This window comes from Pleurodeles waltl, chromosome 3_1 (assembly GCF_031143425.1).
Source record: "Pleurodeles waltl isolate 20211129_DDA chromosome 3_1, aPleWal1.hap1.20221129, whole genome shotgun sequence".
In the NCBI taxonomy this organism is placed as follows: Eukaryota; Metazoa; Chordata; class Amphibia; order Caudata; family Salamandridae; genus Pleurodeles; species Pleurodeles waltl.
This window is the reverse complement of record NC_090440.1, coordinates 431,297,230-431,323,644: the sequence shown is the minus strand read 5'-3', so window position 1 is coordinate 431,323,644 and position 26,415 is coordinate 431,297,230. Positions and strand designations below refer to the sequence as shown.

Here is a 26,415-nt window from a genome sequence, read left to right as displayed (position 1 = left end):
TGTTTTTTTAGAGATGGGGAGCGACCCATCAGACAAGGGTCGCTCCCCTGGGGGGCAAACTGTGTTTAGACCATTTCTGCCCCCCTTGGGGGCAGATTGGTCGATTTTAGGTCAATCTGCCCCAAGGGGGCAGAAACCACTAGGCACCGGGGATTTGTTTTTTGGCGCCAATGTCACGCAGGGGGAGCGACCCCGTAGGCAAGGGTCGCTCCGGGGACGGGGGGGTACAGGGGGGGTGTTCGGGGGGCAAATTTATTTTAGGCCATTTCTGCCCCCCCTGGGGGCAGATCGGCCTATTATTAGGCCGATCTGCCCCCAGGGGGGGCAGAAACCTCTTGTTGCCAGGGCAAATTTTTTTTAGTGTTTTTTTTTTAGTTTGTTTGTTTTTTTAGAGATGGGGAGCGACCCATCAGACAAGGGTCGCTCCCCTGGGGGTCAAACTGTGTTTAGACCATTTCTGCCCCCCTTGGGGGCAGATTGGTCGATTTTAGGTCAATCTGCCCCAAGGGGGCAGAAACCACTAGGCACCGGGGATTTGTTTTTTGGCGCCAATGTCACGCAGGGGGAGCGACCCCGTAGGCAATGGTCGCTCCGGGGGGGTGGTGGGGGTTCAGGGGGCAAATTTATTTTAGGCCATTTCTGCCCCCCCTGGGAGCAGATCGGCCTATGATTAGGCCGATCTGCCCCCAGTTGGGGCAGAAACCTCTTGTTGCCAGGGCCAATTTTTTGTAGTGTTTTTTTTTTAGTTTTTTTTTTTTTTAGAGATGGGGAGCGACCCATCAGACAAGGGTCGCTCCCCTGGGGGGCAAACTGTGTTTAGACCATTTCTGCCCCCCTTGGGGGCAGATTGGTCGATTTTAGGTCAATCTGCCCCAAGGAGGCAGAAACCACTAGGCACCGGGGATTTGTTTTTTGGCGCCAATGTCACGCAGGGGGAGCGACCCCGTAGGCAAGGGTCGCTCCGGGGGGGGAGGGGGAAAAGGGGGGGGGTGTTCGGGGGCAAATTTATTTTAGGTCATTTCTGCCCCCCCTGGGGGCAGAAACCTCTTGTTGTCAGGGCAAATTTTTTTTAGTGTTTTTTTTTTAGTTTGTTTGTTTTTTTTAGAGATGGGGAGCGACCCATCAGACAAGGGTCGCTCCCCTGGGGGGCAAACTGTGTTTAGACCATTTCTGCCCCCCTTGGGGGCAGATTGGTCGATTTTAGGTCAATCTGCCCCAAGAGGGCAGAAACCACTAGGCACCGGGGATTTGTTTTTTGGCGCCAATGTCACGCAGGGGGGAGCGACCCCGTAGGCAAGGGTCGCTCCGGGGGGGGGGGAACGGGGGGGTGTTCGGGGGGGCAATTTTTTTTAGGCCATTTCTGCCCCCCCTGGGGGCAGATCGGCCTATTATTAGGCCGATCTGCCCCCAGGGGGGGCAGAAACCTCTTGTTGCCAGGGCAAATTTTTTTTAGTGTTTTTTTTTTAGTTTGTTTGTTTTTTTAGAGATGGGGAGCGACCCATCAGACAAGGGTCGCTCCCCTGGGGGGCAAACTGTTTTTAGACCATTTCTGCCCCCCTTGGGGGCAGATTGGTCGATTTTAGGTCAATCTGCCCCAAGGGGGCAGAAACCACTAGGCATCGGGGATTTGTTTTTTGGCGCCAATGTCACGCAGGGGGAGCGACCCCGTAGGCAAGGGTCGCTCCGGGAGGTGGGGGGGGGGTGTTCGGGGGGCAAATTTATTTTAGGCCATTTCTGCCCCGCCGGGGGCAGAAACCTCTTGTTGCCAGGGCCAATTTTTTTTTAGTGTTTTTTTTTTAGTTTGTTTGTTTTTTTAGAGATGGGGAGCGACCCATCAGACAAGGGTCGCTCCCCTGGGGTGCAAACTGTGTTTAGACCATTTCTGCCCCCCTTGGGGGCAGATTGGTCGATTTTAGGTCAATCTGCAACCACTAGGCACAGGGGATTCGTTTTTTGGCGCCAATGTCACGCAGGGGGAGCGACCCAGTAGGCAAGGGTCGCTCCGAGGTGGGGGGGGGGTGGGGGAGGTTTGGGGGGGGCAAATTTATTTTAGGCCATTTCTGCCCCCCCTGGGGGCAGATCGGCCTATTATTAGGCCGATCTGCCCCCAGGGGGGGCAGAAACCTCTAGGCGCCAGGGCAAATGTTTTTTTTTTTTCTTTTGTTTTTTGTTTGTTTGTTTTTTTAGAGATGGGGAGCGACCCATCAGACAAGGGTCGCTTCCCTGGGGGGCAAACTGTATTTAGAGCATTTCTGCCCCCTTTGGGGGCAGATTGGTCGATTTTAGGTCAATTTGCCCCCAAGGGGGCAGAAACCACTAGCACCGGGAATTTGTTTTTTGGCGCCAATGTCACGCAGGGGTAGCGACCCTGTAGGCAAGGGTCGCACCTTGGGGTGGGGGGTCAAATTTATTTTAGGGCATTTCCCCCCCCTAGGGCCGGCTGAGTTAGAGGCCAAAATCCACATGTAGGCACTTTGCAAAAAAACACCTCTGTTTTCTGTGAAAAAATATGTTGTGTCCACGTTGTGTTTTGGGCCATTTCCTTTCGTGGGCGCTAGGCCTACCCACACAATTGAGGTACCATTTTTATGGAGAGACTTAGGGGAACGCTGGGTGGAAGGAAATTTGTGGCTCCTCTCAGATTCCAGAACTTTCTGTCACCGAAATGAGAGGAAAAAGTGTTTTTTTGGCCAGATTTTGATGTTTGCAAAGGATTCTGGGTAACAGAACCTGGTCAGAGCCCGCAAATCACCCCATCTTGGATTCCCCTAGGTCTCTAGTTTTCAAAAATGCGCTGGTTTGCTAGGTTTCCCCAGGTGCCGGCTGAGCTAGAGGCCAAAATCCACACGTAGGCACTGTTTTCTATGAAAACATTTGATGTGTCATTGTTGTGTTTTGGGCCATTTCCTGTCGCGAGCGCTAGGCCTACCCACACAAGTGAGGTATCATTTTTATCGGGAGACGTGGGGGAATTCTGGGTGGAAGGAAATTTGTGGCTCCTCTCAGATTCCAGAACTTTCTGCCACAGAAATGTGAGGAACATGTGTTTTTTTAACCAAATTTTGAGGTTTGCAAAGGATTCTGGGTAACAGAACCTGGTCCGAGCCACACAAATCACCCCATCTTGGATTCCCCTAGGTCTCTAGTTTTCAGAAATGCACAGGTTTGGTAGGTTTCCCTAGGTGGCGGCTGAGCTAGAGTCCAAAATCTACAGGTAGGCACTTTGCTAAAAACAGGTCTATTTTCTGTGATGTGTCCACGTTGCGCTTTGGGGCGTTTCCTGTCGCGGGCGCTAGGCCTACCCACACAAGTGAGGTATCATTTTTATCGGGAGACATGGGGGAACGCTGGGTGGAAGGAAATTTGTGGCTCCTCTCAGATTGTAGAACTTTCTGCCACAGAAATGTGAGGAACATGTGTTTTTTTAGCCAAATTTTGAGGTTTGCAAAGGATTCTGGGTAACAGAACCTGGTCCCAGCCACACAAGTCACCCCATCTTGGATTCCCCTAGGTCTCTAGTTTTCAGAAATGCACAGGTTTGGTAGGTTTCCCTAGGTGGCGGCTGAGCTACAGGCCAAAATCTACAGGTAGGCACTTTGCAAAAAACACCTCTGTTTTCCTTCAAAAATTTGGTTGTGTCCACGTTGCGCTTTGGGGCGTTTCCTGTCGTGGGCGCTAGGCCTACCCACACAAGTGAGGTATCATTTTTATCGGGAGACGTGGGGGAACGCTGGGTGGAAGGAAATTTGTGGCTCCTCTCAGATTCCAGAACTTTCTGCCACAGAAATGTGAGGAACATGTGTTTTTTTAGCCACATTTTGAGGTTTGCAAAGGATTCTGGGTAACAGAACCTGGTCCCAGACACACAAGTCACCCCATCTTGGATTCCCCCAGGTCTCTAGTTTTCAGAAATGCATAGGTTTGGTAGGTTTCCCTAGGTGGCGGCTGAGCTACAGGCCAAAATCTACAGGTAGGCACTTTGCAAAAAACACCTCTGTTTTCCTTCAAAAATTTGGTTGTGTCCACGTTGCGCTTTGGGGCGTTTCCTGTCGTGGGCGCTAGGCCTACCCACACAAGTGAGGTATCATTTTTATCGGGAGAAGTGGGGGAACGCTGGGTGGAAGGAATTTGTGGCTCCTCTCAGATTCCAGAACTTTCTGCCACAGAAATGTGAGGAACATGTGTTTTTTTAGCCAAATTTTGAGGTTTGCAAAGGATTCTGGGTAACAGAACCTGGTCCCAGCCACACAAGTCACCCCATCTTGGATTCCCCTAGGTCTCTAGTTTTCAGAAATGCACAGGTTTGGTAGGTTTCCCTAGGTGGCGGCTGAGGTACAGGCCAAAATCCACAGGTAGGCACTTTGCTAAAAACAGGTCTGTTTTCTGTGATGTGTCCACGTTGCGCTTTGGGGTGTTTCCTGGCGCGGGCGCTAGGCCTACCCACACAAGTGAGGTATCATTTTTATCGGGAGACGTGGGGGAACGCTGGGTGGAAGGAAATTTGTGGCTCCTCTCAGATTCCAGAACTTTCTGCCACAGAAATGTGAGGAACATGTGTTTTTTTAGACACATTTTGAGGTTTGCAAAGGATTCTGGGTAACAGAACCTGGTCCCAGCCACACAAGTCACCCCATCTTGGATTCCCCTAGGTCTCTAGTTTTCAGAAATGCACAGGTTTGGTAGGTTTCCCTAGGTGGCAGCTGAGCTACAGGCCAAAATCTATAGGTAGGCACTTTGCAAAAAACACCTCTGTTTTCCTTCAAAAATTTGGCTGTGTCCACGTTGCGCTTTGGGGCGTTTCCTGTCGCGGGCGCTAGGCCTACCCACACAAGTGAGGTATCATTTTTATCAGGAGACGTGGGGGAACGCTGGGTGGAAATAAATTTGTGGCTCCTCTCAGATTCCAGAACTTTCTGCCACAGAAATGTGAGGAACATGTGTTTTTTAAGCCAAATTTTGAGGTTTGCAAAGGATTCTGGGTAACAGAACCTGGTCCCAGCCACACAAGTCACCCCATCTTGGATTCCCCCAGGTCTCTAGGTTTCAGAAATGCACAGGTTTGGTAGGTTTCCCTATGTGGCGGCTGAGCTACAGGCCAAAATCTACAGGTAGGCACTTTGCAAAAAACACCTCTGTTTTCCTTCAAAAATTTGGCTGTGTCCACGTTGCGCTTTGGGGCGTTTCCTGTCGCGGGCGCTAGGCCTACCCACCCAAGTGAGGTATCATTTTTATCGGGAGATGTGGGGGAACGCTGGGTGGAAGGAAATTTGTGGCTCCTCTCAGATTCTAGAACTTTCTGCCACAGAAATGTGAGGAACATGTGTTTTTTTAGCCAAATTTTGAGGTTTGCAAAGGATTCTGGGTAACAGAACCTGGTCCGAGCCACACAAGTCACCCCATCTTGGATTCCCCTAGGTCTCTAGTTTTCAGAAATGCACAGGTTTGGTAGGTTTCCCTAGGTGGCGGCTGAGCTACAGGCCAAAATCTACAGGTAGGCACTTTGCTAAAAACAGGTCTGTTTTCTGTGATGTGTCCACGTTGCGCTTTGGGACGTTTCCTGTCGCGGGGGCTAGGCCTACCCACACAAGTGAGGTATCATTTTTATCAGGAGACGTGGGGGAACGCTGGGTGGAAGGAAATGTGTGGCTCCTCTCAGATTCCAGAACTTTCTGCCACAGAAATGTGAGGAACATGTGTTTTTTTAGCCAAATTTTGAGGTTTGCAAAGGATTCTGGGTAACAGAACCTGGTGCCAGCCACACAAGTCACCCCATCTTGGATTCCCCTAGGTCTCTAGTTTTCAGAAATGCACAGGTTTGGTAGGTTTCCCTAGGTGGCGGCTGAGCTACAGGCCAAAATCTACAGGTAGGCACTTTGCTAAAAACAGGTCTGTTTTCTGTGATGTGTCCACGTTGTGTTTTGGGGCATATCCTGTCGCGGGCGCTAGGCCTACCCACACAAGTGAGGTATCATTTTTATCGGGAGACTTGGGGGAACATAGAATAGCAAAACAAGTGTTATTGCCCCTTGTCTTTCTCTACATTTTTCCCTTCCAAATGTAAGACAGTGTGTAAAAAAGACATCTATTTGAGAAATACCCTGTAATTCACATGCTAGTATGGGCACCCTGGAATTCAGAGATGTGCAAATAACCACTGCTTCTCAACACCTTATCTTGTGCCCATTTTGGAAATACAAAGGTTTTCTTGATAGCTATTTTTTACTCTTTATATTTCAGCAAATGAATTGCTGTATACCCGGCATAGAATGAAAACCCACTGCAGGGTGCAGGTCATTTATTGGCTCTGGGTACCTAGAGTTCTTGATGAACCTAGAAGCCCTATATATCCCCACAACCAGAAGAGTCCAGCAGACGTAACGGTATATTGCTTTCGAAAATCTGACATTGCAGGAAAAAATTACAGAGTAAAACTTAGAGAAAAATTGATGTTTTTTTCACCTCAATTTCATTATTTTTCTTTTTCAGTTGTTATTTTCTGTAGGAAACCCTTGTAGGATCTACACAAATTACCCCTTGGTGAATTCAGAATTTTGTCTACTTTTCAGAAATGTTGCGGTTTCTGGGATCCAGCATTGGTTTCATGCCCATTTCTGTCACTGACTGGAAGGAGGCTGAAAGCACAAAAAATCGTTAAAATGGGGTATGTCCCAGTAAAATGCCAAAATTGTGTTGAAAAATTGGGTTTTCTGATTCAAGTCTGCCTGTTCCTGAAAGCTGGGAAGCTGGTGATTTTATCACCGCAAACCCTTTGTTGATGCCCTTTTCAGGGAAAAAAACACAAGCCTTCTTCTGCAGCCAATTTTTCCAATTTTTTTTAAAAAAACGAAATTTTCACTGTTTTTTGGCTAATTTCTTGGCCTCCTTCTGGGGAACCCACAAAGTCTGGGTACCTCTAGAATCCCTAGGATGTTGGAAAAAAAGGACGCAAATTTGGCGTGGGTAGCTTACGTGAACAAAAAGTTATGAGGGCCTAATCGCGAACTGCTCCAAATAGCCAAAAAAAGGCTCAGCACAGGAGGGGGAAAAGGCCTGGCAGCGAAGGGGTTAATTACGCCTGGAATGTTTTTCTGTTGTTTGAATGGACTATTGTTCTTTGTTTCCTGCCTCTCGTGTTTGTCAGTAAGCACTCGTGTTCACAAGTGTGGTTCGTTTTCCTCGTCTGCGCTTCAATTGGTCCCTACTTTACATAACCAGTAATTACAAGTAGTTGTGTTGTGCGTGTGTTTTGTACATTTGTTTTGTGGCTCTATATACCATGAAATCGACCCATGAGTGAATCCTCAGCAGGGAGAGCCGATACTACAATATTCACTGCACTTGGGGAAACACCCCGTAATGCTTTGTAGGCATTCCTTTTACAAAACATGTTAGACCATAACTCAGCCTGTGGTGTTCTAGGGCAATGGGGCCACCACCAAAGCTTTCAGAATGATGTGCTCTGTCTGTCCAGGCCATCTTGTGGGCCACACTACGTTAAACGGGGCACAAAAATCATAACCTCTTCCACCATTCATTGCATATTTAAACTATATTATAGGAGGATTTTTTTTTTTTTTTTTTAAACACAGATGACAGGTGTTTGTGTTATGATGGTCTTGCTTGTAATAATATTCTGACAGTCTCGCTCAGCCTGCAAATGTGTGATGAACTATGCTCTTACAACACATTGTTGTCCATAACTCAGCCTGTGGTGGTCCTAGCTCAATGGGACCACCACCAAAACATTTAGAACAATGTTTCCTTTCTGTTTAGGCCATCTTGTGGGTCACACTAGGTTAGAGGGGGCACATAAATCATAATCTCTCCCACCATTCAATGCATGTTTAAACTCTCTTATAACTAGAATGTTTGCTTATATAGCTGAGAGGAGTTAGTGTTACAAGGGCTTTGTTGGTGATAATATTCTGACAGATTTGCTTGGCCTGCATATATGTATTGCCCTATTTTCTCCAAGGGCTGAAGGATGGTAATTACCCCAAGGCACTACTAACTCAGTCGGCTCTGCAGGGACATCTAACCACAACCAGTGGTATTGCACCTTCTGCTAATGCGCAAACACTAATTTCTCATAAAGGTTTAATGTACAGCATGGCTAAATATTTCAGCCATTTCACTGAGGACCTGATACTTCTCCAGCCATTTCCAGGTCTGGGGGACACTCTGAGCTTCTGATGTCAAAAGAAGTTCTGGCAGTGTTCTGTGACACTGTTCTCTGAGGGACATATTTATACTCTGTTTGAGCTAAATTTGCGTCATTTTTTTACGCAAATTTGTCGCAAACCTAACTCAATATTTATATTTTGACGCTAGACTCGTATAGCGTCAAAATATTGGTGTTAGCATAATTTTTTGGATGCATGAACCCACCTTGCGTCAATGAAATGCAAGGTGGGCATTCCCTTCCAAAAAATGACTCAAAGCCCCTAGCGCCTTATTTATCCTCCCATGCAAAAAAGGTGCACGGGTGGGAGGCGGGCCTAAATAATGGTGCTAAGCTTGCTTAGCACCATTATTTACCGCCTGGGTCAGAGTAGGCGTCAGGGGACCTGTGGACCAATTTCCACGGTCAAACACCATGTAAAGGGCCTACAGGTGCCCAACCCAAGCCCAAGGAACACCCACACCAGAGGGACACCAGAGGATAGTGGACCCTATCCCAGGTAAGTAGGGTAAGTATTTTTTAAAAATATTTAAGTGCTATTGGGGGCCCTGAAATGGGTGCAATGGCATTGCCTGAGGGACACTGGTCCTCTGTGCTGGCCATTGGGGTATTTCTGATAAAGGTTTAATGTGAGGCATGGCTAAATATTTCAGCCATTTCACTGAGGACCTGGTACTTTTCCAGCCGTTTGCAGGTTTGGGGGACATTTTGAGCTTCCGATGTCAGAAGAAGTTTTGCCAGCATTTTGTGACACTGTACTCTGAGTGCTTTTGGCTCCACAGGGACATCTAGCCACAGCCAGGGGTACTGCATTTTCTTCTGTTGACTCACAAGGGACATCTAGCCATAACCAGTGGTACTGCACCTTCTGCTGTTGACTCTACAGGGACATCGAGCCACAACCAATGATACTGCACCTTCTGCTGCTGACTCTACAGAGACATCTAGTAACGACCTGCTTCACTACACCCTTGTGCTACTGACTCCACATTTATATTACATTTAAAAGTCCTGCTAGGCCTGAAAATGTGTAATACACTATTCCCTCAGGGTGTTGATCATATGGTTATACTGCAATGGTTTTTATCACTCTTTTTTATGTGATTATGCCCTCTAGGGGCTGAATATATGGTTTCATGACCATGTTCCTTCCAAATGTTATTTTTACGATGGTGCTCTGTAGGGACTGTTCAGCCCATTACAGTCTACAGCAAAGTGTCTGAAGGAATGCACAAACACAGTTTATTTCTGATAGGGGTTTATTGTGCTGCCTGGGTAAATATTTATAAGGTTCTAAATGCCAGGTTGTCATTATCATTTACAACGCTAATAGCTCTAACTCTTTCTAATGCAAGACCTATTGCACTGTAAATACTTGTTATAAGTTTGGGAGAACTGGGTGGGATAGGAAAAGGTTGATTGAGCTACCATAGTCCACCTGTAATTGACAACTTTGCTTCAGGCATCTATTTATTCATTCTTGTGACTCAACAAAAGTAGAATCTTTTCAGCAGTTTAATTTGCAGAACGAAGGTGCTAGATAGCTTTGATACCTGAGTCTTCAAGGATAGAGCTGAGTCAAAGAGAATGCCAATTTTTGGATAGCTTTTAATGCAACTCCCTCTGTTAGGAAATTTCAACCACGCTTTCACAGGCCTTTCCAACTGACACAAAAGTACTGAATTGCCAAGGATGTCAAATATAATACTGAGGGGGTCTAAAAGAATGAGAATGGCTGTGGTTGTTCAATAAGACATTTGCAGTAAGGTGTTTTGTACTTCCAGTAGTGCTGTGATTGGACTCCGGCTTCACTTAAATCCTGTCTGAAGGTCAGCTAAAATGCCATGAGAATCAAGATGTGCCCGTAGTTGAAATGTCACCAGCATTTTCCTAGATTCGAGGTAAATCAGGAATATTTGAAATTGATAATTTACTGTTGAAGAGTGACTGGTACATTGGTCCTCTGAATAATATTCAACAGCTCCCTTTCTGAGTTAGACTTAAGGCAAATCACTGGCCTAGACATGGCATGGGTAGAAGTTCCAGTTACGTTGAAAATCAAAGCAATGTTTAATACTATTCAGATTGCACTATTCTCTCCCCAACTTGTAACACTTCTGTTATGAAAGTAGGAATGCCACTAATTGCATTCACCAGAAACCTTACCAACTAATCTATCCACTCTTGTGTAATTGAAAGACAGCATGATAGAACTAGATTAGATTTTTAAACCAATGCAAAATGGCTGTTTTATGATTGCTGCAAAGATCAATTTGCCCTCACCGTATAATACTTAATTGCTTTAGATTGCATAGATTTCACATTTTCATAAAAGAACACATTTTCCCTTTTCATTTTGACAGCTCTAAATTTTAAATGAGCAATATCGCTTGATGCAATTTTAAAATTAGGATCAAGAACGTGAATATTGCAAATGAGTGTGCACTACATAGAACAAGACCTCATTTCTATAGCTTAAATGAGGAACTTGAAATAGCAGCATCAATATGTTGTTGCCAATAAGGATTTTTCTGGGTTGTGTGTGGCCAATTTAGCAGCCCAAAACCAGATTTAAAAGGGCTGCATAATGGTGATTGCAATCTAAATGAACAAATTATATACCCTCCAGACAATCTTTAGGAAGGCCAATCCAGATTATGGATTTTATTTGGAATGCTGTGATTAATATATTGGTAAAAATTGCTCTGTAATATTTATGTGTATCTTAGTCACAGAATTGCTGAACAACAGTGTTAGACCTGCAAGCTTTAGGGTGGCCTTCCCCTAAATATTTTACCTACATCCTCTGATTTTTCTGAATTCGTTTTTGCAGGCCTTAAGACTCTGTGCACTTTACTATTACTAACCAGCACTAACACACTTGTGCTCACTCCCCAAAACATGGTAAAATTGGCTTACTTCTGATTGACATGTTTACCTTTCACTTTCCTAGTGGCGTACAATATACCCAGTGCTGCAACTTAAATGCTACTAGTGGGCCTGCAGCACTTATTGTGCCACCCAACCTTTAAAACATGCCCCAGGACTCCCATTCCAGCCTGTATGCAGTTTCACACTGCCATATTGACTTAGCAAGATAATTCATGCTTGGTGTCTGAGAAATTGTCATTGAAAACCCTTTTTAATGGTAAAGGTGTATTTTTAAGTTATCATTTAAAAAATGCCACTTTAGTAAGTTAGTATTTCTTGCTGTAACTATTTGGTGCCTGCAGCCTACTCCTGGATCACATGACTATGTGTAATTGGCAGTTGGACTTTGTATATTCCTACCAGAAAACCACACAATAGAGGGATTAGGTGTAACTGGATGGACCATCACTGCCAGGATGAGGACAGAGCAGGGCACAGAAACACTTACAACTCAATAGGCTGTGCCCTGCCTTCACAAAAAGTATTTCAGACTAGACCATCGTACACGCTGCCGGGCTGGAGCCAAGGCACAGAGGCAGGAAGTTCTGAGCACTTTAACGAGAATCTCTAGAAACTTCTCCTACTTCAAAGAAGACACCAAGTATAAAAATAGGATCCACAAACTCATTCTTCAGTACATTTATTGATCTGTGGAAGACTCAGAAGAAGGACTTCTGTGCTGCTCTGCTGCCAGAAGGGCTGCTACTGTGCTGCCTGATACACTGCCTGCTGTCCTGTGGCCTGAGTGAGAAGTACTGGACTTTCACCTGGAACCTAGGACCACCAGCATTACCCCAAGGGCTAGTTGGTTGGCCTCCTGATCAGAGCGCTAGGTACAGAAAAGACTCCTGCCATCTTGAACTTCTCACCTGGACTCTTCCTGTTGTGTCTCCTAACCCCACCAAGTGATGCCTCTCCGGGCCTGAACCGTTGAAAGTGGGCTTGAAGGTGCTCTGCCAGCCCACCTGTGGTACTAGCGGGAGAGATGCATCACCTCAGAGCTCTGCATCAGGATCACCGATGTGCATCACGTCCCTGATGCAGGACCTTGCAGCTCCTCAGAATCACTGCTGCAATGGTCAGTGAAACCCAAACAGACAATGGCTGGAAAAAACATGTACCAGGAACAGCAAGGCAGTACTCAGGTAAAGATGTTCCATGGTATAGCAATATATATGTACCTCTAATGTGGGCATTCAACCTAAAGATCCAACATTACTTTTTTCATGTAGGAAGGTATTTTGCACAAGACCAGAGGCTATTCATTGGGGTTTCTCCATTACACACCAAGAGATTGTGCTAGGTCTGCTTCTTATTGTTGCATTTGTATCTCAGTTGCTTACAGAGGATTAGGCCATCTATGTAGTAGATTGCCATGAGCAAACATCCTGACCTTGTGACTGGCGGAATTCACAGAGTTATGCCCACTCCCTGCTCTGTTTGGAGCGTGGATTTTCAGAAAAACTCCACCAACTACTGCATGGCAGAGTTTCTTCTCATGCGCAGCTCACCAAAGTTAAGATCTCTAAAGGCAGGTGTCCACTGCATTTTGCGAGCATTCCCATTGGAAAAGCTGTGTTCCGAGTAGAAAAGTTACTCGAACAGCAGAAAGGAGTAGCGGTCTCTGGGCCACATGACTGTGTGCTGTGGACTGTTGGGCTTACTGTAGTCCTCCTAGACAGCCACATAAAATTGGGAGATTAGGTGTGACTGGATGGGCCATCACTGGCAAGATGGGAGGGAGGAGCTGGACCCAGACCTACTCACACTTGAATAGGCTGTGTGCTTCCTCTACACAAATGAATACATACCCGCTGTAGTTAGTCTGGAGCTAGGGCCAGGAATGCAGGTCACCTGTGCACTTCGAAATCATGCCCCTAGAAGCTTCTCTCCACTTCAAAGGCACAACTGGATATAAATACTGGACCACAGACACCAACTCTTCAGTGCACTTCTGGACCTGTGGATACCCTGCAAGGTAGATGGACTGCTGTGCTGCTAAAAGGACTGTCACACTGCTGGACTGCTGCTCTGAAAAACTGCTGCCCTGCTGTGCTGATCATCTGACTTCTGCCCTCCTACCTGGGTTACTGGACCTGCATCTCTTGAACCCAGAATCCACAACACAGATTGACTCCAAGGACTAGCTGGATGGCCTCCTGGTCTGAAGCCTCAGGGACACATTAGACTTCCAACTACCTTTCTCCTGCACCTGGAATCTGCCATTCGTGAGTCTACCCTTCCAAGAGGTGCCTAGCCAGTACTGGTACCTTGAAAGAGGGCTTAAGGTGCTCTGCCAGCTTCTGTGAATCCTGCAGAACTAACTCATCCCATCTGCTGTACAGTGTAAACCCGAGCAGAACTGATGCATTGCTGCTGCTGGGTTGATTGGACCTGTTGCAAAGACCTGCATCACATCACAGCCCATCGAAACTACCACTGCGCAGCACACCCTTGGCGCAGACTGTCCTGGCCTCGATGCTGCTAGACTACGCATCACAGTCTTGCAGCTCTTTGGAACCAACACATCCCCCTGACTGTACGCTGCTTTCTTGACTTTGCACCCAAGCCCTGTTGACAGGATCCTCGATGACATCACAGGTTCTCACACTGCAGACTTGCTGCATCTTGGAAATGATGCATCTCTTTGTCTGAGCAATGCATTTTCAACTCAGATCCTGTCTTTTGCATTGCAAACCAGGATTTAAGGTGCTTTTGTTCAGCTGTTCTAACTGGGTGTTGAAGCCAGCCTGCACTCCATCATGGTTGGCCTGAGCTTGTGACTTTTTCGCAGATTTAAATGACCAAATATCCACAGTTGGCACTTTGTGCTTTTTTGGCAATATTTATGCTAACATTTTTCAAATTGGCTATCTCCAGTTTTTCTAATTAGATTTTTGTCATTTTGGTCTTGTTTTATTTATTAAGGAAAGGTATATGTTTCTAATTTGGTGGGGGATCCTTTTTACAAGCTGTTCTCACTTTATTACTGTTTGAAGTGCTGCACAAATACTTCACACATTACTTCTAAGTTAAGTCTGGCTGCTCTGTGCCAAGCTGCCAGAGGATTTAGCACAAGTTCATTTAGGGATGGAATGTGTCTCACTCTGACAAGGATTGTGTTTGCTGCTTCAGGGCTCACACTTCAGACAACCAAGAACCCGATGTTGCTGGAAAGTCACTTTAAGCAGGACCTCAAACATGCATGTCCCACTCAGTGCCCTGCAGCACTTTTGTTGACTCAGTGAGGCTGGAGAAAGTCCACAGGTGAGGGGTTCCCCTGGTGCGACTTGCCTGGGGACCACTTAGCTGAGAGCACTCAGTGATTGTGCTGGGGTTCCCTAAGGCGACACAGTCATCCCAAGAGAGAGTGGTGGCAGCGTAAACCCCAGAGTAACCACTGTGAGTGAGGGTCAGCGGCCTGATAAAGGAGCTTGTGTCTTGACTCAACAGAGTGAGGGTACTGGGTTGCATAGTTTCCAAGAGGGGGAACAGCTTATGAACCATGGGATAAGCTTTAGACCTGTCTGTTGTGCAGGTCTCAGTGCTGAGGCACTGACCCCTTCCCAGGAACAGGGTGGTGGATGCAGTGTTGCATGACCAAGGGCAGCTGTGGGCCTAGACCTGCTCAGTCCATGTACGTGATCAATGTCCTGGATGCATCCAATCTAGGACCAGAAAGGTTCTTACTGCAGTCTGGTTTTCCTGTAGGGATAGGTAGCCACATGGTTCTGTTAGGTCTCAGTGGTAGCGGACAGCTGGCAAATGGTCTGTCTGGTCAGAAACCATTACCACTTGTTACTGCTGAGTGGGTAAGAGTAATTATAAGTGATGGATATCCCTTCCCTAGTGGCAGGGTGTGTTGCAATTGGGTTCTGCCTTCTCAGTCCACCCAGTCTTTTTTTGCTTTTTCGAATTACCCATTTTTGGACTTTTTACTATGGGTGAGTTATACTACCTGTTTGTAACCCATGGTAATCACAGAGCAAACAGACTGCATGTTTTTATTACCAGTGTCCACTTTTTAAGATAAGGCTGCTGCCCCGCAGCAATGGTAAGGAGCACTTGGCTGGTTACCCATGAACATGTGTACACACGTGTGTGGGCTGTGAATGGGAGACTACTGTTTTGCGCAGTCCCATAACTGAAGACAAGTAGCCTGGCACAGAGGGGACTCCACAGGACTTGATTTGACCTGGGGTAGGCCTTATAATGTTAGTGTACAGTAATACGGAAAGTCAGTGTGGTTTCCTGCTTTGTTTGTAGTGACAATTTATTAGACTCATGGAGAGAACTACTTTAGATTTATCTCCAGCAGCAGGAACAAAGGCCTCCCCACACAAAGGGAGCAATTAATGGTGCTTCACCCAGCTCCTGTGGAGGAAAGGGGTGGGGCTGAAGGATCTGCTTTAGTCACTCAGCTCTCACACTGTACCAAGGATGGGCCTGGCCAAGGCCACTGAACAAACAATGGAACCCAGACCTCTAGAAGCAACACAGGAGAAACCTTCCCTGTGAAGGTCTGAGGAGAAAGGCACTGGCAGTGATGTCAGTGAGAGGTAGTACCGAGGCCCCAAGAGGACATGTGAGTAGTGACTCTTGGATGACACCATTTTGAACTGTCCCATCATGCTGTGCAGGAGGTTTGGGGCGGGGGGAGTGGAGAGGTGACATGACACCCTAGGATTTTGCCAGGGGTGCCTGGCTTATGGAAACTTCCTCTCCTATATAAAAACTCTTGCAGAAGGAAGAGACTTTCTCTTACCTGATGATTTGCTTAGCTGCTGGACCCTGTGGTTTCCAAAGACATATGAAAGGAAGAACTCCTGATGCCAACAAAGGACTGAGAACTCTGCCTAGTTTACCCCAGGACCAATGGGTCTAACTAAGGGCCAGTGAGTCTGGCCGCCTTACATCCCCTGAGGACCAGTTGGGGGAAAGCCCTGGAGTTCTGTGCCCATAAACCAAGAACAGGAGGAAGTCTGGTGCAGGAAGCTAGTAGAATTAGCTCTTTGAGGACTTCACTACCTTGGAGGTGGTTTGGTCTGCTGCAAATGCCACTGTTGGCTAGACCTTGCCACCAGAATTAAAATGAGCCCAGGATCATCAAAATCTGCCCGAGTTATAGCATTTAAAACAAGCATTTGTAATGTGACGGGTCTAGCGTTTGCTGGAGTTAGAGCAATTAACGTTTTAAACTCCTAACCGGACTTTTCTTGCCACAGAAACTGAAAAGTAAAACAGTTTCACATAAGTGAACCGACGGCCGCCATGGCCGTGAAGCATACACACAAAAGGAAATAGAAGTTTGCTCGCAGTGAAACGTATTGGCAAAAGTGCAATTATCTATGTAACCGGCAAAAGTGCAATTATCCATGTACCTGGCAAAAGTGCACTTATCCTTATAACAGGGTCGATGTCATGCAAAGCTCTCAAATACTGCCCAGTGAGATTGTGTTGCCTATGAAATAAAAAGAAAAAGTAGTCCAGAAACCATACGGAAAACATCAAGCCTTGTATGTTTTCAGTAGTTGACCGGTGCACTTGAGGAGGACTAAACATCACAAAAGTCATGACATGTGCATGTCTTTCACTAATGAAATCAAGCGAATTTTAAAAGGCAAGCCCACGAACCAACCAAATTGATGGGCGTGACATGGGCGTGGTTAAAAGCCCATAGAGATATTACACCATGGACAGAGCGCTTTGCGCACTCAACCCTAAAAATGGCAACCTTTGAAGTATTTTTCACCAACCGAGTGCATGGAGCTGTGCCGCTGTTCCGTACCTTAGCCCCTCGGTTGGGCCAGAGCTGGGAGGTTGCTTGAAGATTTATTTATTATTTTCTGTCCTCAGGTACAGCGTATGACCCCCTCCATGAACTCCCTACTGGCCCAGTACCCCATCCCCATGGCCGGTTTTCACTAAAAAGGGGGCAGGGTCCAGGCCCCCTCCAAATCAGAGCAGTATGGTTGAGCACCTTTGCACCCCCTCCAATGGCAGTGGCCTCAATACCACTGCCTGTGCAGGTGTTTGGGAAGAGCAGGGTGGCCACCAGAGGAGGCTGAATCCTGCTCACAGGAGGGAAATTCTTCTTGCTCATGCGACTGTTCAGTGTGGTACTAGCTGCACTGCAGCTAGTAGGAAAGTGAGGTGTGAGCTTCCTCAACTGCCACCACCTGCTGGAGGCCTGGGGTGCCCAGGTGGGATCAAGCACCCCCCGCAAAAAACTAAAAATGAGGAGGCTCTGTACGGTGGAAGGCCAAGAGGTCAAATCAAAGTAGCAGCTCTCCTCAGCGCGGGGGAGAGCTGCTTAACAAATGTACACTGCTCCCAGAGGAGCGCCTCCAAATGCCCTCTTGGACTCTTCAATTTATTTGTATTTTTCTCCTTGTGGTGGCCCAAGGGCGGCTGGGGCACTACAAACATCCCAAAGGAATCATTGAGAGGGCTGCAGTAGCGCAGCAGGTCCGCCCTTATGATTATTTAAGAATGACTGACGCTAGGTTTGTGTAGTCACAGAATCTATGACACCTCCAGGATTTTCTAATGTTTTAAAGCACTCCCAAAGCTGGAGCTTCTGCTCTACAGCTGGGAGTGCACCATTCTGTAGAGCCTAAAGGTATGGTTGCATTTACTGTGGCATGGATATGTTAAAGAAAGCATACGTGTACAGCACCCTTTATGAGCCTTTTAAGTCATTAGTTGCATGCTAAAGTAGTCAAATTGTGTTGCTTTCTTGGGCTGTTTTAATAATTGCATTTTCATAGTTTGAAAGTCTACAAAAAGCACCTAGACATATGTTTTGCTCACTTTAAATGATTTATTGAGATAATATTGTTGCCAATGATTATTGAACACAGTGCATATGCTTTATTGACATGCATAAGTGCATTCACACCTAATGATTATTGTTGATGATTGCATTCAGTTATAATATGTATGATGTCTTTAGTATGAGGTCTGGTGCCCCTGAACCTTTGACCAAACTAGTAGACTTACCTTATATGGTTGCATGACCCCTTTTGAAGGTTAAAGGTGATTATAATTATAAAGGTGATTCAAATTTTTTATCTCTAAGGCAATATTAGATAGAGATATGGTAACACTCCTGGAAACTATGAACAATTTAGGATTGATGCAGCGAGTTACTAATTCCACACACTTAGCTGACCACCACCTATTTGGAAAATTTACCAACTTTGAAGCTATCACCAGTGAGGAGGCTCTGCCCTTGATATGGTCTGATCATTAAACTGTTAAATTCAGCATTAAAATGCCTGAAACATCCCGAGCTGACTCTCATGTCCTATTGGTCCTGAAACAAAAATGACTCTGAACAATTAAAACAATATCTGGTACTATCTCAACCTGCTTATTCATCTGACGCGGAGTTAGCCTCCTTGCATTATAAGGATTGGCTCACTTCCGCCTTTAATAATTAGCACCCATTAAACATGCATCAGGGAAAAGAAATAAACCTTTTCCCTGGTACACCTAAGTTTTTAGGACTGAAAAGAAAAAATGCAGAAGACTTGAAAAACGCTGGCAAGCATGCTACAAGGACACCAATAAAAATGCATATAAATCTGCTCTGGCCAATTATAAGTCCCTTTTGTTTAAAGAAAAAAAATGTTCTTTTACCCAGCAGATTGAGTTTCTGCTACAGACTCCATGAAGGAGCTTTTTAGAGTGGTATCTGCGTGAACCACCCAGTCAGACAGGAGAAACCTCAAACAGCCTGTTTTTCTGTGACAAACTCATATTCGGATTTAGAGATAAGCTCAATCACATTTACTCTAAATTAGATATGTCCAATATTGTTGACATTAATGGTCAATCCTCCCTCATTGATGCAGCTCATACTACTTTTAGGGAATTTCAACTGGTTTCTCCTGACCATGCTAAGTCCAGCTCCCCTCGTGACTCCAGCCCTTCCTCTGCACTCCCGCTAGCTGCAGAGACAATAGGCTTCAATCTCGCTGCTATCTTCAATTCTATGTTCATCTAGGGGGGGCCCTCTCTTTAGAAAAAGGCACCAATTCTCCATCTACTAAAGAAACCTGGTTTAAATGAGACAGACCCAAAAAACTACCTCCTGATTTCCCGTCTCCCCCTCATGACAAAGATTTTTGAGAAAGAGATGAATGCTCAGCTCTCCCAATTTATCCTGGACAATCAGTCACTGGATCCATCACAATTCAGTTTCAAACCCGGGCATAGTACCGAAGTCCCCCTGCTCAAAGCCACTGAGGAAATCAGAGTGGTACTAGACAGGGGTGGGGCCGTGGCCCTCATCCTCCTGTACCTATCGAGTACCTTTGACACGGACAACCATAATCTCTTGTCCAACAGCTTAATGAAGCTAGGCAGTAGGGACAAGGCACTAGCCATCCTTTTATCATTTCTCTCTGACAGACAGAATATGGTGGCACTGGGCCACTTTGAATCATCCACTTTCACTATGCCTTGTGGAGTCCCACAGGGGTCTTCGTGAGTTCCACACTATTCAATGTCTCTGTGACTGAGTTAGCCTCTCTAATTAAGTCTTTTCACTTTATTCTAACATCCCATGCTGACGATAAACAGGTCGTCGTCTCAGCCTTCAATAATGACCCAGTAGTTGCCTCTCAATTCCACAATTATATGCTCTCCATTAACTTGTGGATGAGCAAACACTGAAGCTAAATTCAGATAAAACCGAGGTTATCATGTTTGGTAACTTCTCACCAACTTGGAGCCTCTCATGGTGGCCAGATGAATTAGACTCCTTGCCTATCCCTGTTCCAAAGGCTAAGAACCTGGGAGTTCAAATTGACAACAAACGTAACTTTTCAAGTCAGGTGAACCTGGTAGTTCCTTCCTCTTTTTTCACCCTAAAAATCATTAGGAAAATCCCGCCTTCCATTCCCTTATACTTTAAACAAAATGATCATTACTGTCCTTATCCTATCAAAACTGGACTACTGTAACTGACTCTATATGGGTCTGCAAGAACAGCACCTTAATAAGCTGCAAATGGTTCAAAATGTGGCAACTACTTGTACTTGGACTTCCAAAATTTCACTCTGTCTTGTGTTCTATCCACAAGCTGCACTGGTTGCTAGTAAGGAACTGGATTAAGTTAAATGCTTTGTGCATTGCCCATGAAGCACTGAACAATAATGGCCCAGACTCTTAAAGCACAGCTTCATATGGTAAGAGCCAAGCAGACTTCTTCACTCGATCGATCCAGGCTGATCCAAATTGTCACCCACCCAAATGTGTATTCATGACTGGCAGAAGGTTCTAGATGATTTAAAGTAAGAAAATGCCAACTTTCTAAAAGTGGTATTTTCAGAATTACAATTTAAAATCTGGCTTCACTATAAGTTGTGATTTTAAATTGTGACTCCAGAGACACCAAACTTGAGGGTTCCATCTCTTCACATGAAATTACACTTAAAAACTGAAATAAAGCAATCCCGACCTACGGGAAGGCTAAGCCTTGCAGTAGTGAAAAACAAATTTAAGAGTTTTTCACTACCTGGAAATGTAGAACTTGAAAGCACAAGTCCAACTTTTTAAACATAATTCACCCTGCCCTTGGTGCTGTCCAGGGCCTACCTTAGGGTTGACTTATATATATTAAAAAGGCAGGTTTGAGCATGGAAAGAGGGTTAACTTGCCAGGTTGACATGGCAGTTTAAACCTGCACACACAGGTTCTGCAATGGAAGCCCTGAGCCATTTTGAGCAGGTACGGCAGTGAGTGGCACAATCAGTGCTGCAAGTCCGCTAGTAGCATTTATTTTACAGGCTCTGGGCACAGGTAGTGCCCTATACTAGGGACTTATATGTAAATTAAATATGATAATTATGGATAAGCCGATGTTATGTTTTAGGGGAAGAGCACATGCATTTTAGAAATTGCTAAGTTGATGAAAGATTATTGTTCATGGTGGCTAGAAGAAAGTTTACTAATCACGTTACTACAGAAGAAGTTATTACATTCCTTGATGAGTTGTGGGAGAGGGCTGGTACTCTGGAAATAATAGTGACGGACAATGGGGTTGTTTGTTTAACACACCATGCAACATATTCTGTTGTCAGAGTGTTCAACATAGTAGGTTTTTTGCCTCTTATCCCCAGAGTAATGGGCTAGTACAGTGTTAGAAGAGGGCTTCTAAGGGAGGCCTTCAGCTAGCCTCATGCATTGGAGTCCAGTAGAAGGTTGCTGTAAACAAGTATGTGTTGCCTTGTCAAACTACACGCACTAGTACTACAGAGAAGACCACCTTTGAAGTTAAGAGGGGTACGAAACCAAGAACTTTGTTAACCAAAGGTGTAAAGAAAAGACTGTAAGCAAGGAAGCAAAAGATAGAATGTTTTGCAAGGCTCTGGTTGATTTGAGTGATTTCATTTGCATGAAGAAAAACAGTTATGGAACTGATGGAGTGATAGAAATGTGTGGAATTGGAAATACAATAGTGAAATTGTTAGAGTGACAGACCAGAGGGGAAGTTAAAGATTGGGAAATAAATGATGATGCCAAGAAATGTGTCTCTGCAAAGATAACAAAACACCTAAAGAGGGGTGAGAGGAAAAACTTCCTTGTCCAACCTCCAAATATATCAACCACTATCACTAAAGGACAAGAAAAACCAGTGCATCTACCCCCACAGGGGTAGTTGACCACCAGGGTGGAAAAAACTGCCCTCACCCACTAATTGTGGCATGCTTCATCATCGGGCAACTGCTAACACACTCCTACATAATTCCACATTGGAGTGGAGCAGAAACACAAACAGGGACCAAAACAAACAACAGAACATAAAACTGTTTCCCGAAACGGGCACTTCCTTAATTTTATTGTGGGACCGCCTGGTCGGATTAAATTTGGACCCCTGGTGGTGATCTCAGGATGCCATTACCTGTTCACCCCAGTACCTGTTTATGAGTCAACATGTTTCGTCCGTTTCCTGCTGCCCTTTTAGGTAAATTGGCCTTCATCAGGACCTCCACGGATCCCGGTTACTACTCTCCCCTACCTGTCATAGATCAGGGCTTATATCAGTCTGTGTATCCGCGAACATTTCTCCCTAGTCGTATACACACTGTGGGTTATCGAGTTTTCAGTAATTCTCTTTTCAACCTGGCGCCAGGTGGGAGCACCACTTTGTAGTCACACATTCATGAAGAGACCAATGCCTCCTCGTACACCCCCGCCCACGGCACTGGTCCCTTGATGAATGTGTGACTACAGGGTGGTGCTCCCACCTGGCGCCGGACTGTTTTTTCTTGTCCTTTAGTGATAGTGGTCTCTGCAAAGATACGCAAGATACCCAAGTAGTTTGAGTATTTCAGAACATTGTGACTACGTAGTATGCTCTATTTAACTGTTTTGTGTTCAGATATGTCTGTATTATAATCTTAACTCTGTATTCTTTTAGTGGTGTGATTATTAAGAAAGGAAGATGTGTTGCATACTGCTAACATGTCAGTGAAGAATGTGAGGGTACATTCCTATTTGTGAAATGTTTACTCTCGGTTCTGAATTAGAGCAGTTGCCTGGAGTGCTCCCTTCGAAAAAGTCTCATCTCGAGAAAGCTCCCTGTTTTTTATCCATAAGGTTGTCTTGAAAATTTCCATAGTACTCATGTAATATTACTTTATGTACAAACGTGGAGTATGCGAATCGGGCCCCTAGTTTTTATACTCCATTTTGAAGCAATGCTTCTGAAGTATTTGAATGTGTTGCGGTCAGGCACAGTATTAATTCACATTAGTATAGTAATATAGATGTATTTTTCTAATGTGCTACTTATTAAGCTGTCTGCCTTTTTTGGTCTAATAATCACTTACTATTTTGTGACCTGTTAAGCCTGACATCCTTGATGTGGTTTTCTCCCAATTTTTTGCTTCCAATTGTCTTGTTTTTGCTGACTTTGTTTTTGCTGGCTTTAGGACTTCACACTTTATCACTGCTAACTAGTGCTCAAGTGCTTGTGCGCTCTCCTTTAAATGTGGTAAAAACGGCTTACAACCAATTGGCATATTTAATTTACTTGTAAGTACCTAGTAATGTGATACTAAATGTACCAGAGATGTAAAATAAAATTCTACTATTTGGCCTGCAGCACTTATTGTTCTACTGCTTAAGTAGCCCTTTAAACAAGTCCCAGGCCAGCCATTGCAGCCTGTGTGTGCACTTGTAAACTGCCATTTCGACCTGGCATGATAAACATTTTAGCAGGCCCAAACCTCCCTTTTTAAAACACCTAAATCACGCCCATGGTAGGCCCAACACAGCCCAGAGGACAGGGTGCAGTGTATTTAAAAAGTAGGACATGTACTTTTGAGTTTTACATGTCCTGGTATTAAAAGACTCCTAAATTTGTTTTTCCTTCCTGTGAGACCGACCTCTTCCGTAGGATAACATTGGGTTAGCTTATCACATCAAATAAGTGATGACTTTCAATTGCGAGCGGATAGAAATGTTGAGTTTGGTGTCTTTAGAATTATAACTTAAAACCCTCTTTAAGGGTAATGTTTGATTTTAAGTCACAATTCTTAAAATGACACCTTCAGAAAGTTATAATTTCTTGTCCTAACCATTTGATGCCTGCAGCTTGTATCCTTGGTCACATGACTAGGTGTAGCTGGCAGTTAGTCTGTGTGTATTGTGCCTAGACAGTGAGACAAACAGGGAATGGATGTTGGCAGGATGGGCCATCTCTGACTTGATAAGCCTCTGCCTGAGCACACTCAAAAAGGGTTTAACACTAGCCTTTTGTGACACCAGAAAAGCTGAGGCCAGGGTAGGCTGGCAGACAATTCCAAGCATTTCTGGGGTAAAGGCATCTAGGAATTTCTCTGACTTCAAAGTGGGTATCAGGTATAAATATTGGACCCTTTGAGCCACCTCTACAGTACAACTTTGGTCCTGTTAAAGACTCAGAACAACTGTTGTGCTGCTCTCCAAAAAGGCCTGCTATTCTACTGCGTGAGTGAGCAGGACTGGACCTGCATCTTGAAACCAGGACCACCAGAGTGACTCCAATTGCTAGTTGGCTGACCTCTCGATGAGAGCCTCAGAAACAGAAAAGGCTTGAATTACCTTGATCACAGCACCTGTATTTTGCCTACTGTGAGTCTCACCTCCCCAGTGGTGCCACATAAGCCCTGGGCCCTTTGAAGTGGGCCTGAAAGTGCTGTGCCAGGTAAGCTGTGGTTCCTGTAGAACTGACTCAGTGTGATGCATCACCCTGCAGAACTGATGCTGCACAATGAATTTCTATGCAGGACCACACATCGCAGCTGTCCAGCTCATTGGAACTGCAGCTGCGTGAAACATCCTCAGCACAGGACCTTGCAACTTTCCGCAATCTGGATTTGAGACACTTTGTTCAGTGGTCCTATCTTGCTCAACCTGAACTTGTGACTTTGTATATGTCTGGTGTGACCACAGTTGGTGCTTAGTGCTTCTAAGACCTGTTTTCAATTAAATCTTTAAATTGCATTTCTCTGGTTCTACTGATTGGATTTCTGTCTTTTTGGTCTCAAATAATTTATTACATTTTACTCTATTTTTCGAAATTGGTGTGGGATTTTTCTTGTGTTGTATTTTTACTTTAGTACTGTTTAATATATATATATATATATTTTTTTTTTTTTAAATCTGTTTATTAATCATGCTAAATGAAAGGCAGTACATTTCTCCATTAATTCTGGCATTCTGTTTACACGCATATATAAACTTATATAATGCAGTTTGTATTTTGCCGTACTGCGAAGTAACACATAACATAAAAACTTATAAATAACGTCACATTTGTATCCTTTAATGTGGCTTAACGGGTATGTGGAGTGGGTTGGACTGTCTTTGTTTGGAGAGGGGGAGGTGGCGCATCAGTTATGTCTACAGTTTGTGGGAGGAATTTGGCTGAGCCTGGGGTGGGTATCGAACTGGAGGTGGTCTCTTTGTGGCAACGAAGGTTTCCGCTGCAGGGGGGAACTTGCTTAACGTGTGGTCGTGTGTCTAGCGGGCGAGAGCCCTACGTGGTGTACTGTGAGTATGATGTCTGGGTTATCTACGTTGGCCCCTGGGGGACATACAGTATGAGGGTTTAATGAGGTCTGTATCATGTAGTTTGCCCAGGGTTCTAGGCGGGTATGTATCGTCTCTGGCGTCAATATTATTACCTAGCGGTAAGTGGGAAATTTAAAAAAATAAATCGATGGAATGTATTGCTTCCATTCACTTTTATTTCAGTACAGGCAATTTGAGACTGGAGGTAGCCAAAATAAAGATATTTTTGGTGTCAAAAAGCAGGAGTCTCCGGTCGGAATCGAGGTCCTTTGAAATGTATCATCATTTAATATCTAAGCTTTTCTCATCTTACATTTTTTTTAACTCTTCCCTCCAGGGACCTTGTTCTTGTGGATGTACTGGCCTAGTTTTAACTCTGCTATCTCATATCACGGGGATGGACAGAGCCGAGCCGCCATTAACACATACTGCTCACTCGCCGCCTGCGTTCTGACAACTGTTGCTATTTCTAGTGCTGTGGACAAGAAAGGCAGGCTTTTAATGGTAAGGAAATATAATTGTCTCCGCAAATTACATTCAATATGCACAGAAGTATGTATATGTTTTTTTACACTATTATCTATCAGTAAAATGAATAAAGACGTGTCTGTACACCAACTGTAAAACCTGGGTGGTAAAGTGGGACATCCTGTTCAGGGTTCTACTTAGGATGCCTGTCCCCCAATAATGATATTACGAGTTGCGATTTGGGGAGAGAAGGTTCTCTATCGGGAAACTTTTTAAAAAATACTGCAGATTATAAAGCACACAATCCATTTTCCTCTATATTCTTGTATTAGGATATTACTACCTCTTTCACGTTTTGGAACAAATGTGTAGGAAATAGATTAGCGCATTATAAGCATATTGGTCAACAGACAAATAGGCAAAATTTAAATACTTAACGAGGTATTTCAGGATTCGCCCTTCAGTGAAGCTTTTGGGTAATTAGCGGTAAATGATACATTTAAACGTATAATGAAGTGAAATTTATGAAAAAATAATTGAATTTAATATATATATATATATATATTTATATATGTCTACACAAGTGTGAGGTGGATGGGCCACCTAAAACGTGTGATGCAAAGCAATGGTGCATTATAAAGGATATTAAGCATTAATTACATTTGTGTGGGTTTTAATATCATTCAAGTGGACTTCAAAGATACAATTATTTGTGAATATTATATATCCGTGCTAACTATCCGATTACCAACAATGAGCATACT

At 44.7% G+C, this 26,415-nt stretch overlaps 1 protein-coding gene across 2 annotated transcripts in view; it reads left to right on the top strand.

Moving 5' to 3' along the window:
- Positions 1–26,415, top strand: part of RHCG (Rh family C glycoprotein) — a 384,997-nt gene that overhangs the window by 227,073 nt on the left and 131,509 nt on the right. For both annotated transcript variants that reach the window (XM_069222700.1, XM_069222699.1), the window contains exon 5: positions 25,521–25,687. In XM_069222700.1, the coding sequence (XP_069078801.1) occupies positions 25,521–25,687 (167 nt within the window). The remainder of the gene's footprint in view (positions 1–25,520; positions 25,688–26,415) is intronic.